Raw genomic sequence first — 20,022 nt, forward strand, 5'->3', positions numbered from 1 at the left:
CAAGTTGGGCATGGGAGGGAAAATCTGTACTGCTCAGATGCACTCAGAAAAGTAGATTTATTTTCTCACAATTTTGCAGGTGAGAGGACTGAGAGCAAGATGTTAGCAGGGCTGCTTCCTTCTGAGGTCTGTGAATGAGAATCTCTTCTATGCTTCTCATCCAGTAGGCCTGATGATAATCCTTGCTGTTGCTGCATGACCTCAATCACTGCTTTCATGTTTATATGTGTTCTTTCTGAATGCATGTCTCTGTGTCCAAATTTCTCCTTTTATGTGGACATCAGTCATATTGGACCCACCCTATTTCAATATGATCTCATCTTAACTAATCATCAGTGACCTTATTTCTAAATAAGGTTGTATTTGAAGTAGTAGGGATTAGGATTTCAACCTACGAATTTTTTTGAGGGGCACAGTTAAACCTCCTTTGGAAAATAAATGTATTTCTAGAAATTGTGGCTATAACTACACAGAATATATCCAATTGCATTTTAGTGGAAATGTTTGTAGACTGATGTACGTAAATGGAATCACTGTAAACACCAGTCAGTCAAGTGTTTAAAAAAATCCTGTTGTGGTTGCTGTCCACAACCCTGCCCACTTCCAACACTCAACAGAATTTATTTTGTGAGGGAAAAAAAATGAGTGTGCGTGTATGTATGAGTGGGGGAGTGGGAAAAGAGACTGTCTTACTTCTTCTAAGAGTTTTCTAGCTCTTAGAAAACTGCTCAGTGAAAAAGGTAGATATTGCATAAGAAACACATTTTAGATGTAGAAGAATCCTTATTGAAGAATTCTTCATTAAGTAAGGATGTTCATGAATACACAGATTGCATATAATTTTGTTTCAGGAAGCATCATTGTAAATCTTAAGCACATTTTTAGAAATCTTTGTGTGTATGTAAATCAATGTGTTAAAAAAGGTAAATTGGCCTGAAGCTTAGCACACTCTTTTTAACTCTAAAATTTTGAAAGACCCAACAAGGAAACTTTGTATATTTTTATATTTTACGGTTAAACCAATGAACATGAATTTTCTTAGCCCCTACAGTATACTTTTAATTTTCTACTTTATCATTTTGGTTTCTGCAATGATGGAAAACTTCATACTATTCCAGACTCCTGAGTGAGGCACCTTGTGTGAAACCTGACAGCCCTATTAGACAGTTGGACCTTGTCAGTGTTGATCCACATCGTCCTTTAACATTGTTTAATAAGGATTTGGTTCCTGTTGATGATATGTGCATCTTACCACTAGACTGAATTCTTCAGAGGGAGCAAGATTGTCATATTTTTCTCCATTCCATCTTTAGATCCACAATACTAAAAGTAGTATCTGGCACAGAGTAGAAATTAGATGTTGGATAATTGGGAAGGATTAAAAGCTATATAATTATTAATTCAGAATGTTCTGATTTCAGAAATTGAAATATTGACTTGAAATATAAATGTTATTTGAGGCAAAAAAAAATTGGAGAAGGAAGCTCTAGTACAATAAATATGAGCAGGGTTGCTAGAATTAGCACCTAAAATAGAAATATCATCCAGTTAAATCTGAAGTTTCAGATAAACAGATTTTAGTATAAGTATGTTCCAAATATTGCACAAGACATACTTATATTGAAAAAGTTGTCTATCTCTGATTTAAATTTAACTGAATGCCCTGTACTCATCTGACAATCCTATTCTAGATAATATTTAATACATAACTTTTTGACTATTATCTCTCTTTGAAATGCAAATTAAGTCTCTGAAAGCTCCTTTATACAAATGCCTAGGCACACAGAACTGTGTGTACTATTTCAGATAGTTGATATTAGTGATTTTTTCCTTGGATGTTAAGGAAAAAATAATTGTTTGGAGTTTATGAGCAGAGATGGAAGTACATATTACATGCACCCTTCCCAACACAGTCTCTGTGTGTAGTCCTACATTTCAAAGGCAGGGGCAAAGTTAGAGGTGATGGAATCAAAACATGCAATTTTGTATAGTGAAGATACTTAGAAAGATCAACTAGGACATAGAGTTTAGTTGGTAAAGTAGGATAGAGAAAGAAAAAATTGGTTACAGGGCTACCCTTTCTGATATAATTTATATGAAATAATTATGTGTATAGTATTAGTTTATATAATCATGCATAATAAAATTAAATGTATGTTAAAATATAAAGGTATGTCTGTTTTTATTATCAAGAGCAATTTATCATTTAATAACATCTTTAAGGAAAAATAAGTGAATATTCAGTGTTATTTATTCTTATCAACTAAGTTATGAACTGATTTCTTCCATAGTTCACAATAAATTACTGTCACATTTTCTACCTCTGCAATTTATGCAAAAATGAAATCAACTTTATTACTTTAGTCTTTAAATTTAGTATTTAATTTTAGTTTTATTTAGTCTTTAAATTTAAGTTAAATCAGAGAATGCCAGTCCATTGGAAATCAAGTATTCATTTAAAAAATTAACTTTGATATAAAAAATAAAAATAAGATATAATATAAAAATTAAAATAGAATATTTAATATTTGTTTGCCAAATAGGATAACTAGATATTTAATACTGATGGATATGTAACCCATTATATTTAAATAGATTAGTTTAGTCAAGGTGTATTTAAAAGTAGCAGAATGGTGCTACCACTAGAGAAAATGTTTCTTTCTCTGACTCATCAAACATTGGAATTATTCAAATGTCTAGATTATAGACATTGTATATCTATTTCATATAAAAGTACACTCTTGGCCGGATGTGGTGGTGTACTCCTGTAATCCCAGTGGCTGAGACAGGAAGATCGCCAGTTCAAAACCAGTCTCAGCACAGGCTAGGCGCTAAGCAGTTCAGTGAGACCCTGTCTCTAAATAAAATACAAAATAGGGCTGGGGATGTGGCTCAGTGGTTGAGTGCTCCTGAGTTCAATACCAGCTATCCCTCTCCCCACAACCAAAAAGTATAGTCTTATATTTCAAAACAATTCAGATTTTGTCAAATGCAAAATCGGAATTTTGCTGGGAAAAGTTTTGCCCACCTAAAACATTTTCTGTCTTCTGGTCATTAACCCTGCTGACTATGGCGTTTCCATTAGCAGGAACTTTGTCGTTGTTATTTAAAAGAGTAGAAGACATGATTGATCCTCTGGAAACTTCCTGTGAAGAACTGAGTTGGTAGTTGGATATCTGATTATTTCAGAATGATCTGCTAGTTAACTGGAGAAATTTTTTAATCTTCCTGGATAAATTAAACTTTTCTTAAAATATTAAAACTTTTAAAGTATCTACTCAATAATTATGGAAAACGTGGTGGATTCTTAAATTATATTGTAAATTTATTGTAATTGGGTTTTAAATGTATATCTAGATCTAAAGGAAGAAAAGAAGTAAGTTGTTTTCCCTGCATTAAGCTATTCAAATAAGAAGTTATCAGAATGCATGCATTTGTTTTGGTACTATGAAGATCATTTATGATGTACACTAGTATGATAGATACAGTGGAGAGACTAGAATGAGAGGTGTGGAAATAGAAGCAACCAGAATAGATGCCTCTTATTTATGTCCTTCTGCCTCTATCATGATTCTTGGTGTACACAAGCTTTCTTGCTGTTGATGCAGATAAATCTCAAACTACTACACTGTCATTTTCATGACTCAACATTTATTGAAATATCATTTTATCATAAGAATATTTAAAACACATTAAAAAAATCTAAATAGTATATAAAATCCATATACTTGCACACTTAGTATTTGTCAGTGAGTCAGAGATTTTCTTCATGATATTTGACTTCAGAATTGAAGACATTGTTCCATCATTTCTCATAACTCTGATTGAATAAGTCTTAATGCTCTTTTCATGTTTTCTATCACTGAAATAAAGGTAAAGACATTGAAATATTAGTAAATGAAAATAATCAAATGAAGTAATTTTTTGTAGAATCTGAAATCAGTCCATTTAAATTAATAGCTCTGAAAACATGAGAATTCATCAAGTGACATTGAAGAATTTTATGCTAAAGATGTACATGTAAATTTACAGATTAGATCAGATCCAATTTATTTATGATAAACAATTTATCAGAGGGAGTAGGTATTTTCTCTTTAATCAGTTATTAACTAACCTAGTATTGCTGGATCCAAGAAGCATAATTGTCTTATTAAATATAGTTAATAGTAAATGTTGTTAAAAATGGATCAAGGGGGGTTTTCAAGATGGCGGCCTAGAGGGTGGCTGCATTACGTGTTGCTCCAGAACTCAGGATTCAAGAGAGGAGATATTGAGACGCTTGGGACCAACTCAAAGTAGCCGGGTGACTCTCACCCCCTGGGGGGGCATCCCGGATGGGACGGGGGTCCCGGAACGCAGGAAACTTTGTGAAGTAGAACTGCCGGCGAGACGCCCCTCCCCCCGCTGGAGCGCCATAGAGGAGGCCGCTTGGCACAGCGCTGGGACTCGGAGCAGCCACTGGGGCTCCGACGGCTGCCCGGGGGAGGAGTGGCGGGGAGAACTGTGTGGACTCAGGACACCGGGGCCTGCCCTGAGGAGGAGGAGAGGAGCGTGGCCACTTGGATTCGGAGAGACTGCGACAGAGCTGCAGGCGGTTGCCAGAGGAGAAGCCGCGCGGCGAGCTGTTTGGAATCAGAACGACGCTTCTGAACCCCGGGGCCTGCCCTGAGGACGAGGAGGAAGAGGAGCAGCCGCTTGGATTCGGGTGACTATACGGGAACTACAGGCGGTTGCCAGAGAAGGGGCTGCGTGGCGAGCTGTTTGGACCCTGACCACTTCTGAACCCCGGGACCTGCCCGGAGGAGTAGGAGAAGGAGGAGAAGGAGCGCGGCGGGTCCTTTGGACTCGCAGTGACTGCATTAGCGCTCCAGGCGGCTGCTCAGAGGAGAAGGCGAGTGGTGAGTTGTTTGGTCTTAAAGTGACAGCTCCTGAACACAGGGGGGCTGCCTGGAGGAGAAGCGTGGTGGGACGCTTGGTCTTGAGGGACCACACCAGAGCTCCGGGCGGTTGCCCAGAGGACCCGTGCAGCGGGTCACGTGGATTCAGAGCCACTCAGAGGGACTGCTCCTGAACACCCGGGGGGTTATCTGGAGAAGGAGGAGGAACGGGCAGGGTCACTTCGACTCGGAGTGATTGACTGCCCCGGGCTACGGGTGGTTGGTGGGAGGAGGAGGCACGAAGTGAGTTTCTTGGACTCCTAGTGACCGCACCGGCATACTGGGCGGCTGTCTGGAAGAAGAGGCCTGTGGCGGGTCTCTGGGACTCAGAGCGATTGTTCGGGGCCACAGGTGGCTGCTCAGAGGAGGGGCCACGCAGCCAGGCAATTAGGTGCAGAACACAGTCCCAGAATCTAGGAGGCTTCTGGGTGGAAGAGCCGCACAGAGACAGGCTTAGGGCGGAGCGAAGGTTCCAGGCCTATGGGCAAATTCTCTGAGGAGGGGCAGCCTAAGGAGATTCATCTGTGAAGGGTGAGGCTCCCAGGCCCAGGAGGTAGGGCCGGGCCCCTGGAAACTTTGCAGAGGAAGGCAGCCCAGCCCAGGCAGTAGCTGTAAATTGAGGGGAACCTCTAGGAGGGAAACTGACCAGCGAGACCTCCCCACCGGGTGAGTCTTCCCTGCTGGGTGAGGTTTCCCACAAGGACGGTAAAACCAGAGGCTCAGGCCCAAACAGGCCTTGCCTCAGCCCACAGCCTAGGTCCCCTTTGGATGACCATTGGTCAACAAGTGGAGGCACCTCTGCCCACTAGCAGGGAATATACCCCACCTGAAGGCCACCACTCCTAGAGAGGCAGCTTCCTTGTGGAGCACCGCATTATCAACCTCCTCCAAGACTTCAGCCTACTGAAGGCTAAGAGGGGATATATATAGAAATCTTCAGGGTCATTGTAAATCAACAGAGGAAATCTGCAATATCTCAGCGGTCCACTGATATCTGAACAACATGAGAAAACAAGGAAAGAAAATGCTGCAAACAAATCTAGATGTTACATCAATAAAACCCAATGACAGCATGGCAGAAGAAATGACAGAAAAGGAGTTCAGAATGTACATAATTAAAATGATCAGAGAAGCAAACGAGGAGATGAAAGAGCAAATGCAAGCATTGAATGATGAGATGAAAGAGCAAATGCAAGCATTGATTGATCGCACCAATCGACAGTTAAAAGAGCAAATACAGGAAGCAAAAGATCATTTCAATAAAGAGTTAGAGATATTGAAAAAAAACCAAACAGAAATCCTTGACATGAAGGAAACAATAAACCAAATTAAGAACTCCATAGAAAGCATATCCAATAGGATAGAACACCTGGAAGACAGAACCTCAGACATTGAAGACAAAATATTTAACCTTGAAAACAAAGCTGAACAAACAGAGAAGATGGTAAGAAATCATGAACAGAATCTACAAGAACTATGGGATATCATGAAAAGGCCAAATTTAAGAATTATTGGGATTGAGGAAGGCCTAGAGAAACAAGCCAAAGGAATGAACAACCTATTCAATGAAATAATATCAGAAAATTTCCCAAATCTGAAGAATGAAATGGAAAATCAAGTTCAAGAGGCTTACAGGACTCCAAATACACAAAATTACAACAGACCCACACCAAGGCACATTATAATGAAAATACCTAACATACAAAATAAAGACAGAATTTTAAAGGCTGTGAGAGAAAAGAACCAAATTACATTCAGGGGGAAACCAATACGCATATCAGCAGATTTTTCAATCCAGACCCTAAAAGCTAGAAGGTCCTGGAACAACATTTTTCAAGCCCTGAAAGAAAATGGATGCCAACCAAGAATCCTATACCCAGCAAAACTTACCTTCAAATTTGACGATGAAATAAAATCCTTCCATGATAAACAAAAGCTAAAAGAATTTACAAAAAGAAAGCCAGCATTACAGAACATTCTCAACAAAATATTCCATGAGGAAGAGATGAAAAACAAAGAAGCAAATCAGCAAAGGGAGGAATTATGTTAAAGGAATTGTCAAATAAAGGAGGAAACAAGTTGTGTCAAACAAATAAATAAACAAAATTTTAAAAATGAACCAAATGACCGGGAAACCAAATCATTTCTCTATAATAACCCTGAACGTTAATGGCCTGAATTCATCAATCAAAAGACATAGACTGGCAGACTGGATTAAAAAGAAAGATCCAACAATATGTTGCCTGCAAGAGACTCACCTCATAGAAAAAGATACCCATAGATTAAAGGTGAAAGGATGGGGAAAAACATACCATGCACATGGACTCAGCAAAAAAGCTGGAGTATCCATCCTCATGTCCGATAATGTGGACTTCAAGCCAAAGTTAGTCAGAAGGGATAAAGAAGGTCATTTCATACTGCTTAAGGGAAGCATAAATCAGCAAGATATAACAATCATAAACATCTATGCCCCAAACAGTGGCTCATCTATGTATGTCAAACAAATCCTTCTCAATTTCAGAAACCAAATAGACCACAACACAATAATACTAGGTGATTTTAACACGCCGCTCTCACCACTGGACAGATCTTCCAGACAAAAATTGAGCAAAGAAACCATAGATCTCAACAACACAATCAATAATTTAGACTTAACGGACATTTATAGAATATTCCATCCAACCAAGAGTGAATACACTTTCTTCTCAGCAGCACATGGATCCTTCTCTAAAATAGACCATATATTATGCCACAAAGCTAATGTTAGCAAATACAAGAAGATAGAGACACTAGCATGTATTCTATCAGATCATAATGGATTGAAGTTAGAAATAAATGAAAGAGTAAAACACAGAAACTATTCCAACATCTGGAGATTAAACAATATGCTATTATATGACGAATGGATAACAGAAGATATTAGGAAGGAAATTAAAAAATTCTTAGAGGTAAATGAGAACAAAGAAACATCATATCAAAACCTCTGGGACACTATGAAAGCAGTACTTAGAGGGAAATTTATTTCATGGAGCGCATTTAATAAAAGAAGTAAAACTCAACAAATAAACAACCTAACACTACAGCTCAAAGCCTTAGAAAAAGAAGAACAGAACAGCACCAAAAGTAGTAGAAGACAGGAAATAGTTAAACTCAGAGCTGAAATCAATGAAATTGAAACAAAAGAAACAATACAAAAAATTGACAAAATAAATAGTTGGTTCTTCGAAAAAATAAACAAAATTGATAAACCTTTAGCCACACTAACAAAGAGAAGACGAGAGAAAACCCAAATCACTAAAATTCGGAGTGAACAAGGAAATATCACTACAGACAGGATGGAAATACAAAACATAATTAGAAGCTATTTTGAAAATCTATACTCCAATAAAATAGAAAATTTCGAAGACATCAACAGGTTTCTAGAGACATATGAAATGCCTAAACTGAATGAGGAGGACATAAACAATTTAAATAGACCAATTTCAAGTACTGAAATAGAAGAAGTCATCAAAAGCCTACCAACAAAGAAAAGTCCGGGACCAGATGGGTTCTCAGCCGAGTTCTACAAAACCTTTAAGGAAGAGCTCATTCCAATACTTCTCAAAGTATTCCATAAAATAGAAGAGGAGGGAACCCTCCCAAACTCATTCTATGAAGCCAATATCACACTGATACCTAAACCAGACAGAGACTCATCAAGGAAAGAAAATTTCAGACCAATATCCTTAATGAACATCGACGCAAAAATTCTCAACAAAATTTTAGCAAATCGCATACAAAAACATATTAAAAAGATAGTGCACCATGATCAAGTGGGTTTCATCCCAGGGATGCAAGGTTGGTTCAACATCAGGAAATCAATAAACGTAATTCACCATATTAATAGACTTAAAGTCAAGAATCACATGATTATTTCAATAGATGCAGAAAAAGCATTTGATAAAATACAGCACCCCTTCATGCTCAAAACACTAGAAAAAATAGGGATAGTGGGAACATTCCTTAATATTGTAAAGGCCATTTATGCTAAGCCCATGGCTAATATCATTCTAAATGGTGAAAAACTGAAAGCATTCCCCCTAAAAACTGGAACAAGGCAGGGATGCCCTCTTTCACCACTTCTATTCAACATCGTTCTTGAGACTCTGGCCAGAGCAATTAGACAAACCAAAGAAATTAAAGGGATACGAATTGGAAAAGAAGAACTCAAACTATCCCTGTTCGCTGATGACATGATTATATATTTAGAGGAACCTGGAAATTCCACCAGAAAACTCTTAGAACTCATAAGTGATTTCAGTAAAGTAGCAGGTTACAAGATCAATGCCCATAAATCCAACGCATTTTTATACATAAGTGATGAATCTTCAGAAGGAGAAATTAGGAAAACTACCCCATTCACAATAGCCTCGAAAAAAATAAAATACTTGGGAATCAATCTCACAAAAGAGGTGAAAGACCTCTACAATGAGAACTATACAACACTAAAGAAAGAAATTAAAGAACACCTTAGAAGATGGAAAGATCTTCCATGTTCTTGGATAGGAAGAATTAATATTGTCAAAATGGCCATACTACCTAAAGTGCTATACAAATTCAATGCAATTCCAATTAAAATCCCAATGACGTACCTTACAGAAATAGAGCAGGCAATTATGAAATTCATCTGGAAGAATAAGAAACCCAGAATAGCTAAAGCAATCCTTAGCAGGAAGAGTGAAACAGGGGGTATTGCAATACCAGATCTTCAACTCTACTACAAAGCAATAGTAACAAAAACGGCATGGTATTGGTACCAAAATAGAAAGGTAGATCAATGGTACAGAATAGAGGACACGGACACAAACCCAAATAAATACAATTTTCTCATACTAGACAAAGGGGCCAAAAATATGCAATGGAGAAAAGATAGCCTCTTCAACAAATGGTGCTGGGAGAATTGGAAATCCATATGCAACAGAATGAAACTAAACTCATATCTCTCACCATGCACGAAACTAAACTCAAAATGGATTAAGGACCTCGGAATCAGACCAGAGACCCTGCAGATTATAGAAGAAAAAGTAGGTCCAAATCTTCATCTTGTTGGTCTAGGACCAGACTTCCTTAACAGGACTCCCATAGCACAAGAAATAAAAGCTAGAATCAACCACTGGGATAGATTCAAACTAAAAAGCTTTCTCTCAGCAAAGGAAACTATCAGCAATGCGAAGAAAGAGCCTACAGAGTGGGAGAATATCTTTGCCAATCATACTTCAGATAGAGCACTAATCTCCAGAATCTATAAAGAACTCAAAAAACTCTACTCCAAGAATTCAAACAGTCCAGTCAACAAATGGGCTAAGGAAATGAATAGACACTTCACAGAAGAAGATCTACAAGCAATCAACAAACATATGGAAAAATGTTCAACATCTCTAGTAATAAGAGAAATGCAAATCAAAACCACCCTAAGGTTCCATCTCACCCCAATTAGAATGGCGATTATCAAGAATACGAGCAACAACAGGTGTTGGCGAGGATGTGGGGAGAAAGGTACACTCATACACTGCTGGTGGGGCTGCAAATTAGTGCAGCCGCTATGGAAAGCAGTGTGGAGATTCCTTAGAAAACTTGGAATGGAACCACCATTTGACCCAGCTATCCCACTCCTTGGCCTATACCCAAAGGACTTAAAATCTGCATACTACAGAAATACAGCCACATCAATGTTCATAGCTGCTCAATTCACAATAGCCAGACTGTGGAACCAACCTAGATGCCCTTCAATTGATGAGTGGATAAGAAACTGTGGTATATATATACTATGGAATATTACTCAGCCATAAAGAATGATAAAATTATGACATTTGCAGGCAAATGGATGAAATTGGAGAATATCATGCTAAGTGAGATAAGCCAATCTCAAAAAGCCAAAGGACGAATGATATCGCTAATAAGTGGAGGATGACACATAATGGGGGGGAGGGAAGGGTTAGAGTTAGGGTTAGGGAGGGGGGAAGTATGGAGGAAGGAACTACTGTATAGAGGGTAAAGAGGGGTGGGAGGGGTGGGGGGAAGGGAAAAAAATAACAGAATGAATCAAACAACATTGCTCTATGTAAATTTATGATTACACAAATGGTATGCCTTTACGCCATGTACAGAGAAACAACATGTATCCCATTTGTTTAAAAAAAAAAAAAAAAAAAAAAAAAAAAAAAAAAATAAAATAAAAAAATAAAAATTAAAAAAAAAAAAAAAAAAAAAAAATGGATCAAAGTCTCTACCTTCTTGCTCATAGTCCTTAAAGGAAGACAAAAACATTTAACCGCTACCATTTGAGGAAATCAAAGGAATGTACTTCCTTGAGGTTGTATCATTGTAATGCATACCAAGTTCTTTTCAGTTGTCTCAGAATTTAGTTATCATAAGAACTCTTCAGCATCCCTTTTAAAGTAAAGATTCTGAGGTGTCCCAGAAATTCAGATTTTGGTGGGTGGTAGGAGTTTGCATTTTACCACCACCACGCTGTGATTGTGGTTTGAAGACAGCACCAAGATAGGTCTTGATTTGCCCTTTTAAGGTCACAGGTCAGCTATTACCACTGTCCAAGGCACTTCTTGAATACTTACATAATGGTAAATCCTGAGGTTCATATGTATACAATCTGTTGGAGTATCTTCCAGTTATATCAGCTCTGACTGTTAGGGAAGGGTCTGTCAAGAAAAAACAAAACAATATGAAAAAACAACTGAAATACTATCAACATGTTTTAAAAATTGTTTTTTCCTCTCCTACTCTAAAACAAATGTCAAGCAAATTTACAAGCAAAATTAGTTTCTATACATGTGAGCTTATGAAGAATTAACCTAAATTTTCCTTTTAGTGTGTTATAACTCTGTTTAATTCTCGCTAGTCTGGGGCACTATACTGAAAATACATTGGGATATTGATTTAATAGCATAAGTCAGTTTTTAAAAATAAACTTTACAAATAAAATAGTGAAGTTTTATTATAGAACTAACAGCATAATATGATTGTTAGAAATGACTTTCTTTTAATAATAATAGAACTTGAGTTAGCATTTAAAAACAAACAAGCAAGAATGTTGAGATTCATATCAAGTTTGTAAGTCTGACACAATGAGATTATACACATACCAACAAACATGATTCTAGGCACATACTGCCCATCAGGTGATAAATTCTTGTCAGTGGTCTCATGCTAGCAGAAGAAGAAAGAAATGATTGTTATTGGATTAGATGATTTTTGACAGTTAACATGCAAATATTTTATGTGAACTAAATTTAGTAGATTGTAAATTTTGGTCTTTTACAATTCTATATAATATTCTATACCAACCAATACTTAACTGTATGTTTTGAAAATAGAAAAAAAAAGTATTCAAAGTATAATATTGTCGAGTTCATGTACCATGAGATTCAACATGATGAAATTATTCTGAGCCATTTCTTGTATTTCTTCATTTTGGGCAAATACTTTTTTTAGTGCTGTGAGGGAAAAGAAAATTTTAATTTTAAGGATCAAAACATCTTCAATATAACATTACAAAATAAAGCTTATGTTTTGCATTTGTTTGCAGTAACAACTTGGGTGTAAATGGTTTGTTGACCTTTTGCCCCTTAGTCCCTCATTGGGAAGCAATGAGTGACCGTCTGTCTAAGGAATAATCAAATTGACAGGGACACTAGTTTTAACCCCTTATGACTCATTGACTTATTGGTTAAAACAAGTTCTTTTAGCACATTTTCCCATTTGCTCTCCCTTTTTTATGGGAAGAAGAGGGATATTAAATTCCAAAGGGCATATAATAGAAATACATTCAGTAGATCACTAGCAGTCATTGTAGTCTTTAGGCATCTTGGTAAAATGGTGGTACTCTATCTTTTAAAAAATGGTGTCTGCATAGTGTCTTCACAACTGTTCTTATGAGGTCACATTTTCTTTCTACATCATATTGAATATATAACAAGATCTCAGAAATAAAATTACCTTGGCAGTATTGACAGTCTTCCAAGTGATGAATAACCATCAATGGCTTGTTACTAAAAAAAAAAAAAAAAAAAAAAGTATGGAATGTTAGGAGGTCAAATTGAGTCAAAACATACAGTGGAATCAGACAAAATTTTGTTACCTTTGATAAGATTTATAATCTCAGATTTACATATCATAGCAATATAGTCTATAGCAATTTAGCCCCATAACTAATAGCATGAAGGTCATCAACTAGCTTGTTAGAAATGTAAATTCATAGTTTCCATCCTAGACCTGCTCAATCAAAATTGCTAGCTATGGAGTCCAGGAATCTGCAGTGTAACAAGCGTAGTGGTTGAGCCTTATGTACATGATAGTGCAGTTAGATAAATAAAAATCAATTCTATCTTCAAAGATGAAGAAATATTATGAACAAAATATTCATTTCCACAGACTACTTGGTATATGATTTCAGGAGAGTCAAATATTTATTTTTACAGAAAGGCTAGTAATATTTGACAGTTATTTACACATCTTTTCATTCTTATACCAATTTACAATCTGCAAACAAAGGTTTTAATGGTAGCTAATTTACTTCCTTGCTCTTTACGTTAAGAGAATAATGAGAATATTAACTATAGTAAGGGACAACAGAATTATGATTTGCTTGTGGTTTGTTCCTCCAAAGGTTTTGTACTAGAAGATTGGTGCCCAGTGTGCTGATGGTAAGCGTGGGGCCTGGTTATAAGGTAATGAGGTCATGGGGGCTCCACACTCATGAATGTATTAGTGCTGTCTCATTGGAGTGGCTCTGGTCCCCTAGGATTGGATTAGTTCCCAAAAGAACACATTGTTATCAGTGAGCCTGGAACCTCCAGTGTCTCTCTTTTCTACATGCACTCATGCTGTGTGATGCCATCTGCCAAGAGTCCCTTACCAGATTCAAGCAGATGCTGGTGCCAGGCTTTTGAACCTCTAGAACTGTGAACTAAACAAACCAATTTTTATAAGTTACCTAGCTTTAGGTATTTTGTTATAGCAATACAAAGCAGAATAAGGTATATAGGTTGAATTTTAAAATGTGGCTTTAATCCTGAGAATATTATGAATATTTGGGGGTCTATAGTTCCTGTCTCTTAGTTGTAGACAGATGTTCCCTTCAATTGATATTGAAGCTTATTCTATAACTATGTATTAAGTACTTACTGTCTGAAGAGGCGATGAAAGATGAAAATCTTTTGCCTTTTAAAAACTGCTCTAGAAATTTGAGACGAATGGGAGAATTGGATCTTTTAGGACGTTGATTTGGAGCTTGATCTTGGTCTCTGTGCATTTCTATATAGTGCCCAGCAAAGTCTTCTGACACTAAATCAGGGCTTCCTGTCTGTCACTGATGAGGAGCCACAGGCTCAGAAGTTGAAATACTGTGACTCAGCCAATGGCCGGACTGAGATTCAGATGGACATTTCGGTAGTTAATCTGACGGGACTTCTGAGGTTCCTTTGTCCTTCCTGTTCAGAGTTGCCCCTTCCTTTCACCACCATCCCCACATCAGAGTCCAATCACCAGCCTCAAGGACCCATAGCCTCCCCCTGTACTCATCTCAGTCCCCCAGGGGTCCCCTTTATCCTTTCCTGTGCCACCCTCTGCTTCTGTTCTTTCCTCCGTAGTGTCTCCCCCTTCTTCCTGGTGTCACCAGGGCTGCCCGCTGCCCGGTGACAGAAAAGAGTTAGTAAAAAAAACAAGTGTAACTGGAAAAAAAAAAAAAAAAAGGGAGATAGATTCTGGTATATATTTTATTCAGCACAAATCTTTAAAAAATACAATGAACAGATATAATCACATAAAATGCTGCTATCACACAAATCTATGCTTTACTTTTTAATATTTCAGTCTCAAAAAGTGTTAAACATAAACTTTGAACTGCTAATAATTTTCTTGAATCTTCAAACCTGGAATTTAAGTAAATTTTAGGTAAGAATAAATACTACAACTTACCTTTGAAGATTTATATAAAGTAAGAAATCTGGCATTTGCCAACAACTTCAAACTTGTTGGTGAAAAAGACTAGAGACTAAAAATACCCCCACTTTTTGTTAATAGAAAACTAAATGTAAGAATATTTGATTTTTTTTATAGTGATAACATTTAAAATCCATTCTCTCAACTTTAGAACTCAGATGTTACAAGCATTTTGCTACCAGACAACTGGTTGAGCCTAGGGGATGTAGGTGTCCTGAGACAGACCAACAGTTTAGTGTTGAGTCCTTCTGTTTTCCTGAAGTGCTGCTGTTTCTTCCCAGCAACTACATAACTACTGGAAACAAGCACAGCAGTGTTTAGGAAGAGGGATTGAAGAAACACTTGGAAAACTAACTTCACTTTCAGATTTTTGGGCAATTAGAATCCAAGGAAAAATTTATCAGGAGCATAGAAGACTCACTCTTAATGGTTCAGTTATGAATGAGCTGTTCACACATTCAAACTGAGACACTCTTCCATTTCAAAAAAAGCATAGGAATATTTTTGGCAGAAGTCGAAGTAGCAACAGTCTAAAATGAGACTCCAGATTTTTTTCAGTAGGAGCAGAAAGTAAATATTTGAGAGTTTGTAGGCCATGCGGTTTCATTTGCAAGTACTCAACTCTGCCATTATCACATAGAAACAGCCATAAAGAATGAGTTTAAAAAAATGAATGTGGCTGTTGCAGTAGAACCTTATTTATAGACACTAAAATTTGAATTTTACATAATTTTCACATGTCACAAAATATCATCCTTTTGATTTTTTATTAAACGTTTTAAAATTAGTCATCATTTTTTAGCTTTCACGCTGTATAAAAATGGGTGGCTTCTTAGTTCAAACCTCATGTACTAGCACTTCAGATTGTAAGAAACATAAGTTGAAAGAAAGATAGCATTTAGTAGCTGTATTTTTGAGACTACCTAGAATTAGAGCCTACAAAAACCTCAATGCTTAGCATCATTTGGTGAATAATCTTCATAATTTCTGTACTTTTTAAAATAGATGCCAATTTCAGCTGCTTTAAAATTCAAAAGTTAAAATGGTAAAAATTCTTTCTCCCACTACTGTCTTCCATATGTAAGCAGTATTATTTCTCAGGGAGGTTTCTTGAGTATGTATATGTATTATATAAATCTATATTCATGCATGTATGTGTATGTACATATTCATTTAAATTCCCCAAAAGACACAAATAAACAAAAAAATGCAGGGGCCTGGGTGTGTAGCTCAGTGGTAGAGCTCTTGGCTAGCATGCACAAGGTCCTGGGTTCGGTCCCCAGTATTGCAAGAAAAAAAAAAAAAAGAAGAAGAAGCACAGACTGGGTTCAGTGACACATGCCTATAATACCAACTACTCAGACTAAGGCAGCAGTTTGCAGGCCAGCCTGGGTAACTTAGCAAGACACTATCTCGAAAATACAATAAAATAAAAACAAATACTAGCATACATGTATTTGCATTGAGCTTTAACATAACATGTATCATAGATACAATTCCACTACTCTTTTGTACTGTTCCACTAAATAGATATATTTTAATTTAAGTCACACCTCTTGAAGAAGGGTATTTAAATTTTTTTCAATCTCCCATTTTAGATTGTTTCTAAATGTTTAGATGTATGAACATTTATTTGGTGAACATGTAGTTACATAAGATTTTGTGTATGGGTAGGTATTTCTGTGAATAAATTTCAGAAACAATTTCTAGATCAAAGAGTGTGTGTGCTTATAATTTTGGAATACACTGCATAGAAGCTATACCAATTCATATTCACTCTGGTAATGTGAGTGGTAACTACCTCTACTTTCACTAAAACTAGTTATCAAGTTTTAAGCTTTTCTTTTATCCAGTAGTCAAAGAGAGAAATTAAGGTGGTTTTATTTTCTTATAAAACAGCTAAGCCAATCTTATGTTTGAGTTACTTATTTTTCTGTTCAGCGAACAACCACATCCTTTGTTATTTTTTTTTTCTATTGATTTGAATATTCTCCCATCAATTTTTAGGAATGCTTTGTATACTAGAGAAATATATACAACAGTTTCTCTCTCTCTCTCTCTTTTTCCTTTGCTTACTTTGTTATGCAGAAAATTCATGTATTCGATATATTGCATACTTTAGTAGCTTCTTTTTATTTTCTCCTTTTCTTTAATTGGGCCATACTTAAACCTAAAGGGCAGGAATCTGGTAAGGCAACGGGAGGATGTAGGATGAGAATTGAATTTCTTTTTTTTTCCATCTTGCCTGATCTCAGACTTCCCTTATTATAAGTACTTAAATAAATCTTTGCAATAGTATTTTCTAGTACCTTAACAATTTCTTTTTTTGTAAAATTACATCTTTTTAATCTGTTCTGGTATAAATGTGTGAGGTAAGGATCCAAATTTTTAAATTTTTTTCCAGATGACTACCAAATTCTCTTTAATACTAATTATTTCATAATCTATGTCTCTTATCCCTGATTTAAAATACCACTCATCATGTAAAAAATTCCTCTAATATCAGATGATTAATTTAATTGACAGGGAGAATTGTATATATTTATGTTTATATTAGGTTTTCTATTTATGGTGTATAACATGTTTTGATACATCTATACATTGCGAAGGGGCTAATCGAGGTTTTAAACATAAGCATTTCTTCACACACTTTTTATGGTAAGAACAAGTAAAATTTACTCTCTTGACAATTTTCAAGTATATGATATAACTATTGCCATCATGGTGCATAATCTTTCTCTTGAATATATACTTCCTATCTAACTGAAATGTGTGTTCTATGACCAACATCTCCCCAATATCTCCTTGCCCCCCCCATTCCACCCTCCAACCCCACTGATATACTCTGGTAACCGCAATTTTACTTTCTTTTTCTGAGTTTGAAGTTTTAAAATTCCAGATACGTTAAATCATGCAGTATTTTTCTCTTTGTGCCTGGATTATTTCAAATAACACAATATCCTCCAGATTCATCCATGTTCTTGCAAATAACCTAATTTCATTCTTTTAAAGACTAAATTATATTCCATAGTGTGTTTGTACCACATTTTCTGTATTCATTTACTTATGGACAATTAGGTTGATTCCTTATTTTGGCTATTGTGAATACTGCTGCAATAAACATGAAAATGTGGATATCTCACAGACATACTGATTTTGTATCCTTTAGCTATATACTTATATGTGTCCATCAATTTTGCATTTACTTTTAATTTTTTTGAGGAAACTCAATGCTGTTTTTCATAATGGCTGTACTGCATTATGTTCCCATCAACTATGAGCAAGCGTTCCTTTTTCTCTATGTTCTAGCCAGGACATGTTAGTTTTTATCTTTTTGATAATACTCATTCTAAAGGTGAGAGGTGATACTCATTGTGGTTTTAATTTTCTTGTGAGCATTTTTTCATTAATTTGTTGGCTGCTGCTTTTTAGCCTGTCCATCAACTCAATTATAACACTGTACAAGGATTCCCTTTCCTCCACATCCTCGCCAACACTTGCTATCTTTCATTTTCTTTGTAATAGCCAGTCTAACAGATGAGGTGATATCACCTGTGGTTTTAATTTGTATTACTCTGATGAAGAGTGTTTTATGTCTACTTTGTCCATTTTTAAATAGTTACCTGTTTTATGTTACAGAGTAGTTTGAATTCCTTATATATTTTAATATTAACCCCTTTTCAGATCAAGGTTTACAAATATGTTCTCCCATTCTACAGGTTCTTTCTTTACTTTGCTGATTGGTTCCTTAACTGCAGAAACTTGATGTAATCCCATTTGTCTATTTTTGCTTTTGTTGGCAGTGCTTTTGGGGTATTATTCAAATAATCATTGCTCAGGCCAATATCATGGAGCTTGCTTCCTGTTTTCTTCTAGTAGTTTTACAGTTGAAGGTCTTAACATGTAAATCTTTAATCCATTTTTGCATGTTTTTTGTAGATGGTGTGAGACGAGGGTCTAATTTATTTTGCTAGTAGATATTCAGTTTTTCAAGTACTATTTTTGAAAAGGTTGCTTTATTCCATTGTGTGTTCATAGAATCTTTATCAAAAATCAATTGACTACAGGTTGTGGGTGTTGCTCAGTGGCAAAGCATATGCTTAAAATGAGGATGACCCTGGGCTTAATCCCTGACACCAAAAACAAAACGAACAAACAAACAAACAAAAAACGACTATAAATGTGTGTGTTTATATCTAGGTTTTCCTTTGTGTTTCATGGGCCTATGGGTTTGTTTCTGTACTAGTACCATGCTATTTTGATTTCTATATCTTTGTAGTTGATTTTTAAACCGGAAATTATAAGGTCTCCAGCTTTGTTCTTTCTGCTCAAGATTGCTTTGACTATGGGATTTTTGTTTGCCTTAAGGATTATTTTTTTCCTATTTCTGTGGAAAATATCATGGAAATTTTGATAAGGATTATCTTGAATCTGTAAATTGCTTTGAGTACTGTGGATATTTTACCAATATAAATTTTTCTAGTCCATGCATATGGAACTTATTTCCATTTCTTCTTGTTTTCTTCAATTTCTTCCATCTATGTTTTATGGTGTTCAGTGCATATATGTCCTGCCACCTTGGTTAAATTTATTCTTGTGTGTGTATATATTTGTATGTGTATGTGTATGTGTATACATACATACACTGGTAGCTATTGTAAATGAGATTTTTTTAAATTCTTTTTTTGGATAGTTCATTTTAGTTTATAGAAACACTATTGAATTTTGTATGTTGATTTTATTCCTTGTAACTTTATGGAATTTAATTTTAAGTTCTCATAGCTTTTGGTGGAATCTTTTTGGTTTATTCTATATAAAATAGTGTCAGATGCAAATACAGAAGATTTAACTCCTTCCTTTCTTATTCAGATACTTTTAAAAACTGTTTTCTCTTGCTTAATTACACTGACTAGGACTTTCAATAGTACTATGTGGAATAGAAGTGGTAAGAGTGGACATCCTTGTTTTGTTCCTGATCTTAGAGAAAAATCTTGCCACTTTTCACCATTAAGCATGGTAGCTGAGGGCTCAAAACAGGGCTTTACTGTGTTGAGGCATGTTCCTTCTGTATTTAATTTGTTGAGAG

General features: G+C 36.0%; 1 protein-coding gene across 5 annotated transcripts in view; it reads right to left on the minus strand.

The window, feature by feature from the left end:
• Nucleotides 1–20,022, minus strand: part of AGR3 (anterior gradient 3, protein disulphide isomerase family member) — a 35,101-nt gene that overhangs the window by 4,109 nt on the left and 10,970 nt on the right. For 4 of the 5 annotated variants that reach the window (XM_079151504.1, XM_079151502.1, XM_079151501.1 and 1 more), the window contains 5 exons: nucleotides 12,933–12,985; nucleotides 12,354–12,430; nucleotides 12,080–12,143; nucleotides 11,552–11,635; nucleotides 3,632–3,862 (listed from right to left, as the gene is read on the minus strand). In XM_079151504.1, the coding sequence (XP_079007630.1) occupies nucleotides 3,813–3,862; nucleotides 11,552–11,635; nucleotides 12,080–12,143; nucleotides 12,354–12,430; nucleotides 12,933–12,985 (328 nt within the window). In that variant the 3' untranslated portion in view covers nucleotides 3,632–3,812. Of the gene's footprint in view, nucleotides 1–3,631; nucleotides 3,863–11,551; nucleotides 11,636–12,079; nucleotides 12,144–12,353; nucleotides 12,431–12,932; nucleotides 12,986–20,022 lie in introns of those variants that run through there. The other variant, XR_013765811.1, reaches the window with a different exon arrangement.

This window comes from Sciurus vulgaris (assembly GCF_902686455.1).
Source record: "Sciurus vulgaris genome assembly, chromosome: 8".
Taxonomy (NCBI): domain Eukaryota; kingdom Metazoa; phylum Chordata; class Mammalia; order Rodentia; family Sciuridae; genus Sciurus; species Sciurus vulgaris.